We start from the raw sequence: 12,452 nt of genomic DNA, 5'->3' as shown, positions 1-12,452 counted from the left end.
GACCTCACGGCCGCGCCCCCTGCGGCGCACGGCGCCTGCGCGCGGCCCCCTCCTAAGTGTCAAAGGTCACGAGGGCGGAGAGGCGGAAGCGCTCGGCAATCCGAGTCGGCGGAGGGGGGGCTCCCGTTTCTCCCGCTCGAGCTCGGACCCCCGCAGGCCCGGGACCCTCCGCGGGGCGGCCCCTATGAGTGTGTCTCTGGTGGTCCTTCGCTTGGAGCTGGCCGAGTCTTCGCCCGTGCCGGGCGGCTTCTCTTACAGCGCTGCCGGTGAGGGCCCTCGGGGGGGGGAGGGGAGGGGACTACGGGGCGGGGAGGGGGATGTGGGGCCTGCCGGAGGAGGCAAGAGGCCGGGACAGTCGAAATATTTAGCTCCTGGTCTCTTAAACCGGTGTTTTTGCAAGCTTAAAACAGGAGGACTTCAACTCCCATAATCCCCCACCCGGCAGGATTCTGGGCCTTGGAGTCCACCTGCCTTAAGGCTCCCCTGCTTGAAAAAAGCCACTCGATTTAGAGCAGGGGTCTCCAATCTTGGCTGCTTTAAGCCTGGCGGACTTCAACTCCCAGAATTCCCCAGCCAGTTGAAGTCCGCCAGGCTTTAAGCGGCCAAGGTTGTCTAATTTAGAGCCCCCTTCGCCAGGCCTCCTTTACTGATCTCTCTCTCTCGCTTTGTGGGTCTGTTTATGCATTGGGGAGCCAGCTTGGGGGCAACAAGGCAAGATCGGCCTTTTTTTATAGGTCAGGGGATGAACACGGATGGACCCAGGGAAGGAAGGAAGGGAGGAAGGGAGGCGTCCAAACAGCCCGTGGCCTAAGGAGCTCAGTGCACGGGGGCTGGTTCAGGTTTAGCTGGTCTGGTGTGGCTGCGGTTGTGTGGCTCGTGCGGAAACTCAGCCACAGCCGGGTGAATCATGCTTTTCAGCTACTGAGATGTCTGATGAGGTGATGCAGGAGACATCTTTGGCCGCCGCCGCCGCCGCCGCTGCTGCGGTGACCTTGGAGGGCAAGGCTCCCGTGGAGAGGGCGACCATCATCCACCAGCACATTGGCCGGCGAGAGATGACGGACGTGATCATTGAGACGATAAAGCCGGATCCAGGTACCCGTGAGATGTCGTTTGGTGCCCCAGGCAGAAGGATGAGCGGTACATTTCTCTAGGATGTAGAGAATGATTGGCACAAGTGGAGAAGCACCGTTTGATTGGAATTATGTAAATTCCACGGTGCATATTTGTATATATGTCTGTGTATATTTCTGTCTGTCCATCCAGCCAACCTCCCTGGTTAATAAGCAGCTGTTGAAGGCCCGACAAAACATACCTTCTGAAGTCAGCTTGGCATCTGGCTGCTTAAGCAAGAAATTCAAGGCTCCTTTTTTCACAAAAATGTGGAGGATTGCATCTGGGCAGGCTGGCTGTTAAACAGATTCCCTTGCAAGCAACTTTTTGCGAGCTTCTTCGCAAGGCACCATTGCAAGTGATTCTTGAAGCCTGCTTATTAATTTTTTATGAGCGTATGAATCAATAGGATCAATGATCAGAAATTAGTACTTCACTCTGGATTGTTATTGGCAACGTTTGGTCTTCTGGTGCAGCATTGCTGAGAAATATGAGCTGAGCAGCTTTTCTGGATTCAAAATCTTAATGGCCTAATTTTTATACCGATAAAAGATTTCCAAGAAATCTTCTGCCATTCTTTTGCCCATTGCCGCAAAGCAGTACCTTACCTTTTGATTAGAAAAGATGTTGAAATAAGTATGGATTGCAGTTTGGCAGTGTCAGGTTTCTAACTTATCTCTTTTTGGATTTCTGAAAAAGATGAGGTGAAAAAGCTGACGGACAAAGTTGGTGCAGCTGAGGCTTCCTCCACTGAGGGTCACAATAATCAGGATGGCCAAAGTGGAAGCAGTGGGACCACACCGGATTCTCCCTCAAAGCAGCTCCCTGACCAGATCTCCTTTTTTAGTGGGAATCCATCGGTTGAAATAGCTCACGGCATTATGCATCTCTACAAGACAAAGTAAGGAAGCAGGACTCAAGGTTAAATGCTTTAAGGCTTTAAGGTCTCCAAGCCTGGCAACTTTAAGACTTGTGGACTTCAATTCTTAGAATTCCCCACCTGCATGGCCGACTGGGGAATTCTAGGAGCTGAAGTTCACAAGCCTTAAAAGTTGTCAGGTTTGGAGAGCCCTGCTTTAAAGGATCTGGAAAGCTGCCATCACTATGAAATTCCTCTTCCTTTGAGAAGGAAAGGCTCTGGGGCTGAAGGGGAATTCTGGGTGGTGAAGTCCAGATGTCTGAAAGCAGTTAAAATTGGTGAACGCTGCATTTATAGAGCCGAAGCAAAAAGGATGAACTTGCTGACTAAGTCTTGATTCTTCCCTTGCGCAGCAAAATGACCTCGTTAAAAGAAGAGGTGCGGCGTAGCGCCATGCTGTGTATTCTCACAGTCCCTGCCACAATGACCAGCCACGACCTCATGAAGTTTGTGGCGTCTTTTTATGATGTCATCGAACACATGAAAATCATCCGAGATTCCACCCCAAACCAGTACATGGTCCTCATCAAATTCCGGACCCAGGTAAGAACAAAGAGCGACTTCGGCTTTGGGCAGAAGGCTCCTTCCGTGCCTCTCCTGTCTGGTTGTGATCCAGAAACATGCATGCTGCTCTTGCAACTGGGGGGTGGGGGCGGAAATGGGACGTTATTGGTTGCTGGACTAGAAAGTCCTGAATCCGAGAGAGGAAGGGGCTGAGTAAGCGAGTATCGCTGCCCTGTTCTTATATTATTTATTTTTTGAGGAGGTGAGGGGGGAGTAGTTTAGGAAAACAGGCCTTCGATCATTTGCAACAATTTGTGTCCCTCCAAACTCTTCTCCTGTGGCTTCTGTGCAGGCAGATGCAGACAGCTTCTACATGGCTTGCAACGGTCGGCAGTTTAACTCCATAGAAGAGGACGTTTGTCAGCTCGTCTATGTGGAAAGGGCAGAGGTCTTCAAGTCAGAGGATGTAAGCGGTCTCTTGTTCTGTTTCCTTTCTGGGGAGTGTTGTGGTCCGCCAGCAGCCTGCGGAGCTGACAACGGAGTCAGACAGCGATGAGGCTGAGGAAGAACATGGGCCATTCCTGGAGTCTGAGGAAGGCTTGGATGAGGGCTCTGTGTAGGAGGCTGAGGTGGGGCCAGGGTGATCGGGGAGTGAGATGCGGCCTCCAGAGGCTGACAGTAGAGAGGCAGAGGAACAGGAGGAGCCTGTTCCTAATGCATACATGAGAAGAGCTGCCAGAAGGCAAGAGCAGCTCAAGCAAAGAAGACGACTTGGGAGTAGGGCCAAGAGATGATTGGCCCCTCCCATAAGGCTTAAAAGATCAGCAACGGCGTTAGGGCTCTTTGCCGGAAAACAACGTTGATAGCTTTGTCTTGTTGCATTTGTTTTGTAGCCGCATCTTCCAAACTTTTGCCAAGAAAGGCCTTTGGCAGTTTGCCTAATTGGACCAAGGTTGGCGATAGGACTGAGGAATTTGTGTTGGGAGGAATTTGCTTTAATTTAGTTGGACTACGCTGAGAATGAAGTAATTCTCAGCTGTTTGAATAAAGTTTGTTTTTACACTGACTGAGTTTCCTACTACCTACTTGGGTCTGGGTCACAACAGGGTGGGGGAGATCTCTCCCCAGTTAGCGGTCTTCTGGTGTAAGATGCCGCTGAAGTGAGGCCAGACGTGGGGGTGGGATAATATGGTGATAAGGCCCCACGGCCTTTTCTGATACGCCAGAGGAAATTCGCTTATGCCCTATAATACCTTTGCAGTTCAACTTGCAGAGATTTCCCATTGCTGTTCATTGCAACTGGAAGGTGGCCTGGCTAAGACAGGGTTTTCCAACCTGCTGACTGGGGAATTCTGGGAGTTTAAGTCCATACACCTTCAAGTGGCCAGGGTTGGGAGAACACTGAGGTCCGATCTCTTCTCCTCCTGCAGGGGGCCAGCCTGCCCGTCATGGACCTGACCGAGCTCCCCAAATGCACCGTCTGCTTGGAGAGGATGGATGAATCGGTCAACGGGATCCTGACCACCGTCTGCAACCACAGCTTCCACAGTCAGTGTCTGCAGCGGTGGGAGGACACCACGTAAGACCCTCAACAAGGGCGGAAAAGTGGATCAGAGCAGGGGGCAATGGAGATCCAGAAGGTCAAAGCCGGGCGACCTATTTTTCTTCTCTTTTCTCCCTTCTCCAGGTGCCCCGTCTGCAGGTACTGCCAGACTCCGGAACCCGTAGAAGAAAACAAATGTTTTGAATGTGGAGTCCAAGAAGTGAGTGAGTCTGGATCCATGTCTGTTCAGAAATCAAAAGTGTTGCTTCTTCGGAAATAGAAATTGAGTGGTGTTGGTTTTTTTCCCCTGGACGTCAGTTGTATCGCTCCTTCTGTTGTACAGAACCTTTGGATATGCCTCATCTGCGGGCACATTGGATGTGGGCGTTACGTGAGTCGGCACGCGTACAAGCACTTTGAGGAGACGCAACACACCTACGCCATGCAGCTGACCAATCACAGGGTGTGGGACTACGCCGGGGGTAAGCCCTGTTCCGCAGACCACCGAGTGGACCTCCCGCTTTCATTGGGGGGACCCCTGGCCCATCGACTTTGCTATAACCAGAGAGGGCTCCGTTCTTGAGAGCAAGTCTGGAGGTCCTTGGGTGGGGAGGAGTTTGAGGGCCACCACTTCTTTACCTCAAAAGGAGCCCGGAGCTCACCTTCCCTTTCACACACACCTGAAGGCGGGCATAATTGGAGGTGACACCTGAGCAGCTTTGATTCGGACCTTGATTCAGGATGACCGGTTCGGTTGTTGTCTTTTCTCCAGACAATTACGTCCACCGTCTGGTGGCCAGCAAAACAGACGGCAAGCTGGTTCAGTACGAATGTGAGGGGGATGTATGTCAAGAAGAGAAAATTGATGCCTTACAGTTAGAAGTAAGTGTGCATCGCTGCTCTTCCCAGGCGGTTCGTTTGTGGAGATTCTTATGGCTAGCTCAACGGATGCTCTGTGGAACGTTTTTCATAGTCTAGGATTGTCTTCCTTGAATGAAACTTGGAGTGGAGGAGACTTCCGAGATGGGATTCCAGCTGTCCTCTAGAGCAGGTGTCTCCAAACTTGGCCACTTTAAGTCTTGTGGACTTCAACTCCCAGAGTTCCTTAGCTTCGTGAAGCTTTGCTGGCTGAGGAATTCTGGGAGTTGAAGTCCACAAGTCTTAAAGTGGCCAAGGTTGGAGACACCTGCTCTAGAGAACATAATTTTATTTTTATTTATTTATTTATTTGAATTTATATCCCACCCTTCTCCAAAGACTCAGGGTGGCTTACATTGTGTAAGGCAATAGTCTTCATCCTATTTGTATATTTATATACAAAGTCAACTTATTGCCCCCCCCACAATCTGGGTCCTCATTTTACCTACCTTATAAAGGATGGAAGGCTGTGAGTCAACCTTGGGCCTGGTGGGACTTGAACCTGCAGTAATTGCAAGCAGCTGCTGTTAATAACAGACTGCATTAGCCTGGTGAGCCACTTCCCAGCCCTAATTAAGGATTTCACTTTCTCTCTCTTTCTCTTTCTCTCTCCCTCTCCCTCTCTCTGAATGCAGTATTCCTACTTGCTAACCAGCCAGTTGGAGTCCCAGCGCATCTACTGGGAGAACAAGATCGTCCGAATAGAAAAGGATACAGCCGAAGAAGTAAGTTCCTTCTGGAAACTTTGTTCTTGTAGAGAGCAGGAACCAGATTGCAGGGTCAGATTGCGCTCCTTCCATTTCTGAAGGCCTGGTTTACTCTTGGGGCCTAAGTCCAGCCAAGAAGTCCCTTGAGAAAGGCTTAGGATCTCAGAGCCTGCAAGTAGCCATGCTGGACTAAGGAAGCCACTTCATGTCGCTGGTTTCTTCTCTCTGCTCAGTCTATGTTTCCTCTTCCAAAGCAGAGTCCATCCTTTCCAAAAGGAGCTCCAGGAATATTCTTCCAAGGAATCGGTAAACAAGATGTTCGTTTCCCAACCCAAAGTTGGGGAACCACTTTGCTGTAGCAATTACTACTCGCCCAGAAAAATTCCTGAGAAGAATGGTCCTGAATCAGATTCTGAGCCAGGCAGAGAGCACCCAGTCGGAACTTAAAATGCCCATTTTTTTTAAAAAAAAAATATCATTTACAGATCAACAACATGAAGGCCAAATTTAAAGAAACTATTGAGAAATGCGACTCGCTGGAACACAGACTGAACGACTTACTGAAGGAGAGGCAGTCGGTCGAACGGAAGTGGGTAACTTTCAGGATTTAGAACTGGACGTTCCTAAAATTAGTGATCCGGGTGCAAAATGCATCTCATTTGTGATATTTATTTTATTTATTTATTTTTATTTTATTAGATTTTTATACCGCCCTTCTCCCGAAGGACTCAGGGCGGTGTACAGCCAAATAATAAAAACCCCACAATATACACATTAAAACAAAACTTAAAACCAAGCATATTACATAAATGGCCGAAATTTAAAACAATTTAAAACCCTAAAATGCATAAAAACCCCAATTAAAATTTAATAAAACTTTTAAGCCACTTTTAATATTTGACTCCAATCCTCTCCCCCCAACCCCCCTGTGGACCAGCCGGTTTTTCCTCTTGGTCTAAGGAATTAACATCCTTAGGAGCAATGAGGTGGTCCTTGACACGCAGCTATGATGGGAGACCATCCATTACGGTCATAAAACAGTTACGTGACCTGAAGTTGGTGGGTTTTGGTTTTTTTTGTAACAGTCATTAAGCAAATGCTGCAGTTGTTAAACGAACCAATCAGGGTTTTGCTGAAAACTGGAAGGGCTGCAGTCGCTTGATGGCGGAATGCTGCAAACAGCCGTAAATGAAGCCACCGTTAAGAATCCCTTTATGGTCACTTTGAACGTACGCTAATCGGCATACATTAAAACGAAATTTCGTGGCATACAACTCTCAGAGGGTCTCCACCTCCAGTTGCCTTAGCGCAGGGGGCTGCAAACTTGGCTCTTTTAAGGCTTGTGGACTTCAACTCCCAGAGTCCCTCAGCTAGCAAAGCTCAGCCAAAGCTGAGCAAAGCAAAGCTGGCTGATGAACTCTGGGAGTTGAAGTCCACAAATCTTAAAAGAGCCAAGTTCGCAGATCCCTGCCTTTGTGCTTCAGTTCCAGTCATAGGAATTTAGAGAGGCGGTGGGGCAACTGTCGGAATTTCGAATTTGAGTCATAATTCTCCTTTTTCTTTTTTTGTTGCGACTTCAAACAGTCGCAAGTCGAGTATTAAGCCCTAGAGGGGTGATGGCAAACGTTTTAGACACCGTGTGCCCAAACTGAAAAGTGCGGGTGGAGGTATGCGTGGGCAACCCTGCATGGGCAGCAGAGACCTGAAGACAGGCTGGCCGGTGGGAGGCGGGGCAGTGTGGCAAGAGATCAGATCTTTTTCTTTTGTGAGCTTCCGTTTCGTTGTTTGCAGGGAAACAGAAGCTCAGGAAAGAAACCCCACGGAGATCTGACCCGGGGCGATGGCGCCTGTGCCAGCAGAGAGGGCTCTGCGTGCCATAGGATCACCCTAGAGGGGTGAAATATCTTCCAGGGCAGCGTTCTTGTCAGACTTCAAAGACAGGCAGAAATTCCGGCTCCTTTTATCCCGGCAAAGATTCTGTGGCTGCCGCCGTCGCCTCAAGTTTCCCCCTTTCTCCCCTTCCAGATGCAGCCAGCTCAGCACCAAGGTGTCCAAGCTGACCAACGAGCTGAAGGAAGAGCAGGAGATGAACAAATGCCTGCGGGCCAACCAGCTCCTGCTCCAGAACAAACTGAAGGACGAGGAGAAGCTCCTGAAGGAGACCTGCGAGCAGAAGGACCTCCAGATCACCGAGGTCCAGGAGCAGCTCCGCGACGTCATGTTCTACCTGGAGGCCCAGCAGAAGATCAACCACCTGCCCGCCGAGGCCCGGCAGGAGATCCAGGATGGGCAAATCAACATCCCCGTGGCCTCTTCGGCAGGCTCGTCCGCGGGGGGCAGCGGGAAGCCCTCCTCCCGTAAGGGGAGAAGCAAGAGGGGCAAGTGACAAGCGGGCGCAGAGGCAACGGAGGTGACCGCCATCAGGTGCAGGAAGGGTGTCTTGTTTTGGCAAAAATAGGCTGGGAAATCTAACCAGGGACGAGTGTCCGGTTTCTGGATCCTTTGCACTAAACCCAGGGCCACCGACGGCCCTGTAGGCACCTTTTCCTCTGCTAGCTAGCTTGCCTTAGGCTCTCTGTAGTGGCTGCCGGGCCTTCCTTCCCTCCCCCCCCCTCTCTCTCTGCCACCGCCGTCTTTCAGCTCCAGAGGTTTCGCCCGAGACCCTCGTTGAAATGAAGCGCAGGAACCAAAACGCTGAGGGAGCCTTAGGTTTTATTTCGGGAGGAGCAAGCAGGACTGCGCTCGCTTGACCTCCATCCTAGGCTGAAAGTTATACCTGAATGTAGGTCTCCCACCCCAGGATGAGTGGGAGGGGGGCAGTTAGTGGCCTTGGGAGGATGTGGGCTCAGCTCAGCCAGAAACCTGAAAAGGTGTTGGATTCAGGGCTGAAGTCCATAGATTGGGGCATCTTCCAAGGAAATGTGCCTCTCTTTCTTTTTGTCCTTATGTGGTCCCCCTTCCTTCCTTCCTTCCTTCCTTCCCTCTCCTCCTCCTCCTTTTTTCCCTTCTCTTTCCTTTCTTCCCTCCCTCTTCCCTCCTCTTTGCTTTCTTTTCTCCTGCCATGGTTTTATCTCTGGGCCATACATTTTGTGGGGTCTTGTCCCCGTCCCGATTCCCACCGTTGCCATTTGTGGGAGATTGGTAGCGAAATGCGTTTGTGCACCTTTGCCTTGGCTCCCATTGTATCGCTTCCACTCTGGGCACCCGGGTGCAGGAATTCCATTGCAGAATTCCAGGCGTGGCATTCTGCTGCAGCGAAGCTGCTGGGAAGCTACCCGGGTGAGTAAACTCCTCCTTCCCCACCCCCCCCGAGTCTCTGTTCCAAACCCCCCTTTTCTGAAAAAGAGGAAATAGGTGCTGGGGTATCGATTCTGCCCACTTTCGTGCAGGCATTCCCCAAGGAAGGATGCAGGGTTAGGGTTTATCGGCTGATAGCTAGCAAAGTCCTCGCACAGGCTGGGGTTGAGTTTGTTTGTTTGTTTGTTTTGGGGCAAAAAACACCAGGTTCCCTGCTGCTGGCTTTGACTGGATCAGACTTTGGACATTCTTTGTAGCAGCCTTAGACTTAGCCGCAAGCATTAGATACTGAACTGGCTAAACAGCCGCCGAGTTTTTAAGAAAGTTTCGTTTGCACAGTAGCTCACATGGCACATTGGTCCTTCAGCGCAAAGAGCCAGCCGTGGCACTTTGGGCAGCTGTGGTGTTTTGCTCCTTGAGCGTGTTAAGAGAAGTAGTCAGTTATTGGCTAGTCTGGAGGCTCCCAAGTGACGCGGCGCCTCCATAAGAAGACTTTCTGCAGCCAGGGTCTCCCAGGCACCTGGGCTTGGCGGCTGCAGTCCCTGGCAGTGATCAAGCCAGCTTCATGAGGGTTTGGAGGTTCGCCTTGGTCTATTAAATGCCTTCATCCCAGCAGCTGCATACAGGGAAGTGGTTTGCTTAGCATCTGGTCAAAGGCCTAGATCCTGGCTTGTCGTTTTCCTTTCATAAGCCAGAGCCAAAATCCAGGGCTTGTACTTGGCTTAGGAATCTTGGCTTCTTTGGCAGCCACAAACCGGCATCCTGAGTTTTGGCCATCGTAAGCCAACCAAGATGCTTGCAACCAGGCACCCTGAACCCGGTTCAAACCTGGTTCAAACATACAAGGTCTTCACACCGCTAATTCTGAGCTAGTGTGGCCTCAGCAGTCTTTCGCCAACATCTGGAGGGGGTGGGGAGGCTGTACAATGAGGAGGAAGTGTGTGTGTGCGTCACTAGCAGACACCTCACCAATCTTCCCACTCCCTGATTTCTGAGCTTCTGAGGCCCTGTTTTTCCTAAGATACAAGCATGGGACAAATGCATTTTAAAATCCAAATTGCACAGGAGGGCTATCTGAGAGAATATAAGAGCCATGATTTCCGCCACACAGCACCTACTGAGGTTATTATTATTATTATTATTATTTTGAAGGATCCTGGGGATTTTTTTCTTCCTCCTCCTCCTTTTGCATTGCTATGTTGTTGTTTTTTTGCTTCCTCATCGATTTCTCTTGAAACGAGGAGGAAGTGAGCGCATGGCCACACCGTCAGGCGTGCGGGAAACGGATTCTGACGGAGAACAAGAAAGGAAGAAGGGACGAGTCCAGAATGAACAGGAGCTGGTTGCCAAGGAAAGAGTAACTACACTTTTATTAGCAGATTTGTCATTAGTCGACCATTGGAGGGAGTGTGTGTGTGTGTGTATGTGTGTGAACCTGTACTGCTGTTGCTTCGGCTGAGAGGCTCCTCTCCAAACTGATCAAGACGCAGGCAGTTTTTAGGGGCGTTTTCAATTCTGTTTGTAACTGGGAACCCCCACTTAACGTGCCGAGGCAGAGCAATGAAAACAAAAATCCTCCAATGGATCTCAGCTGAGAAGAGCCGGTCTTATTCAGGGGTAGCATGTAGCTTGACTGGCGCTCAAAACATCCATCAGTGTCTACTTTAAAAAAATAAATAAATCTTGATTGTAACATCAGCAACGAGAGCATATTAAACCGGATAAAAGTCCAACCTGTGATATTTGTGCGTAACACGCGTATTTGTTTGTTAAGTGGTCTACGGCACAAAAGTTAGGATTTGCCTAATTATAGTTTATTGGCAGGGTGGCTGGGTCTTTGTAACGAGCTAGGCCAGGAACCGTAGCTTATATACGGCGTTGAGGCCCATACGCTAATCGGTTCCTTTGACTTACCCGTCTCTCCTTAATGCAATTCCTTTCCAAGCGTCCCTTCTGAAGAAAAGGTCTTTTTTAAACAAAACAAGAAAAAAAGATGTTCTGGTAAGAAAAAAAGCTGTCCTTGTAGACTCCCAGCTTAAGTTATAAACCCAGGAAAGAGTCCAAAAAGTTATTGTTCGCAGGTGCTACCTTAACTTGTTGGATCCCTTCTCATTTGTGGGGGGGTGTGTGTGTGTGTCACTGAATCATTGGAGATCTGCTTGCAGGGATCAGTTTAGTTCCTCTCATTGAGATCGGCTGATTTTTTGCTGTCCTGTTCTCTTTGCTAACCCTCCTGATAAAGTGACTTTTGTGAGGAAAGGGGGCTCGTGCAGAAACAATGGATGCCAAAGAGGCCACCGGACAAAGGACACATTGAAATCCAGCAGCCGTTCCAACCATGGCCCAGTCCTTTGTGGTGGTGCAGAGGAAGTAGCAGGGCCAGCTTTCCCTGTTGGGCACCCCGGATGCTCTTTGCCAGTTGGTCACGTAGGCACAGGGTGGAACGGTCCATAGCCGCTTCTGCTGGATCCTCAAATCCCATTCTGCTGTTGAAGGATCTAGAACCACCTCCGTCATCTCTGATTGCTGTTCTCCTTTGACCAGACCAGAGGTCGGCAACCTTAAGCACTCAAAAGAGCCCTTTGGAGCCGTTTCCCACAGAAAAAAACACCGGAAACCACAAAACCCTTTCGACATCTAAAATGAAGATAACAAGGCATATTTTATTGCGTCTGCTGGAGGGTTAATGTGATTTTTGCTCCTGAACCTCAGGGCTGTAAGACCTCACCTTTTCTTGGATTTATCCATGGTTGGCCTACCGAGGGTCGAAAAGCTCAATAAATCGTATGCCGGCAGGTGTCGCACATTGGTGGCTGTGACGCATATTTTGAGCGACAGGGAGCCCCAGCAGAGAGATGAAGGAGCCGCATGTGGCTCCAGAGCCACGGGTTGCCGACTCCTGAACCAGACCGAGAACGCCAGTTTTTAAGCTTTAGTCTGCAGAGGCCTCTCGCTGGGTTCAATGGGATCTATTCAAATACATCATGGTTTTTAACACCGGGATCTCTGTGGACTTCAACTCCCAGAATTCCAGCAAGAGTGGGGAATGCTGGGAGTTGGAAGTCCAGAAGTCTTAAAAGTTGCCAAGGTTGGAGAAACCCCTGGTCTCAGGTTAAACCCAGCAAGACGCCAAAGGGCTGCCCAAGTAGCCCTTTCAAAGGGTCTTAAGTGACGGAGGGCCCCTGGCTCTACAGGTGGGTTAAGCCCACCCTCCGTGATGCCCCCTGCCTGGTGAACCGGTTGTGCCCTTTGCTCCATTGGGCAGTGCCCCCTCGCAACCCTCTTATCCTATCAATCAGTAATTGATTTTTGTTTTCTCCCTCATGGCCCAGCTTTTGTTTTCACCCGAAGCATCTTAAGACCCTGAAGCTTTAGCTTAAGTTTCATGTCACGCTGAAGCGGGCTGCAAAAAAGAAAAGGTTTTATCGAAAAGAAAGGAATAAATTGTAAT

The 12,452-nt window shown here is 49.9% G+C and overlaps 1 protein-coding gene across 2 annotated transcripts; it reads left to right on the top strand.

Annotated features, from left to right (window-relative positions):
* Window positions 1-54: 54 nt before the first annotated feature.
* Window positions 55-11,807, top strand: BRAP (BRCA1 associated protein). Of its 2 annotated transcripts, none has more exons than XM_058157965.1 (12): window positions 55-266; window positions 919-1,095; window positions 1,813-2,014; window positions 2,386-2,575; window positions 2,889-3,002; window positions 3,967-4,115; window positions 4,224-4,299; window positions 4,423-4,561; window positions 4,852-4,961; window positions 5,633-5,722; window positions 6,190-6,293; window positions 7,730-11,807. In XM_058157965.1, exons 1-12 carry the CDS (start codon window positions 185-187, stop codon window positions 8,088-8,090), a joined length of 1,794 nt encoding a protein of 597 aa, XP_058013948.1. In that variant the 5' UTR covers window positions 55-184; the 3' UTR covers window positions 8,091-11,807. The 2 variants fall into 2 exon arrangements, with proteins under 2 accessions (XP_058013948.1, XP_058013949.1); XM_058157966.1 differs by having other exon boundaries at window positions 6,190-6,297.
* Window positions 11,808-12,452: the final 645 nt, after the last annotated feature.

Source organism: Ahaetulla prasina, chromosome 15 (genome assembly GCF_028640845.1).
Source record: "Ahaetulla prasina isolate Xishuangbanna chromosome 15, ASM2864084v1, whole genome shotgun sequence".
Classification (NCBI taxonomy): Eukaryota; Metazoa; Chordata; class Lepidosauria; order Squamata; family Colubridae; genus Ahaetulla; species Ahaetulla prasina.
The sequence above is the reverse complement of the archived record's forward strand: the minus strand, read 5'-3'. Positions and strand labels throughout refer to the sequence as shown.

Excerpts from the sequence above, each read along its gene's own strand:
- BRAP (XM_058157965.1), top strand. The coding sequence starts at position 185 with ATGAGTGTGTCTCTGGTGGTCCTTCGCTTGGAGCTGGCCGAGTCTTCG. Across the intron at positions 3,003-3,966 it reads AGGTCTTCAAGTCAGAGGAT|GGGGCCAGCCTGCCCGTCAT; the intron begins GTAAGCGGTCTC and ends CTCCTCCTGCAG. Across the intron at positions 4,116-4,223 it reads CAGCGGTGGGAGGACACCAC|GTGCCCCGTCTGCAGGTACT; the intron begins GTAAGACCCTCA and ends TCCCTTCTCCAG.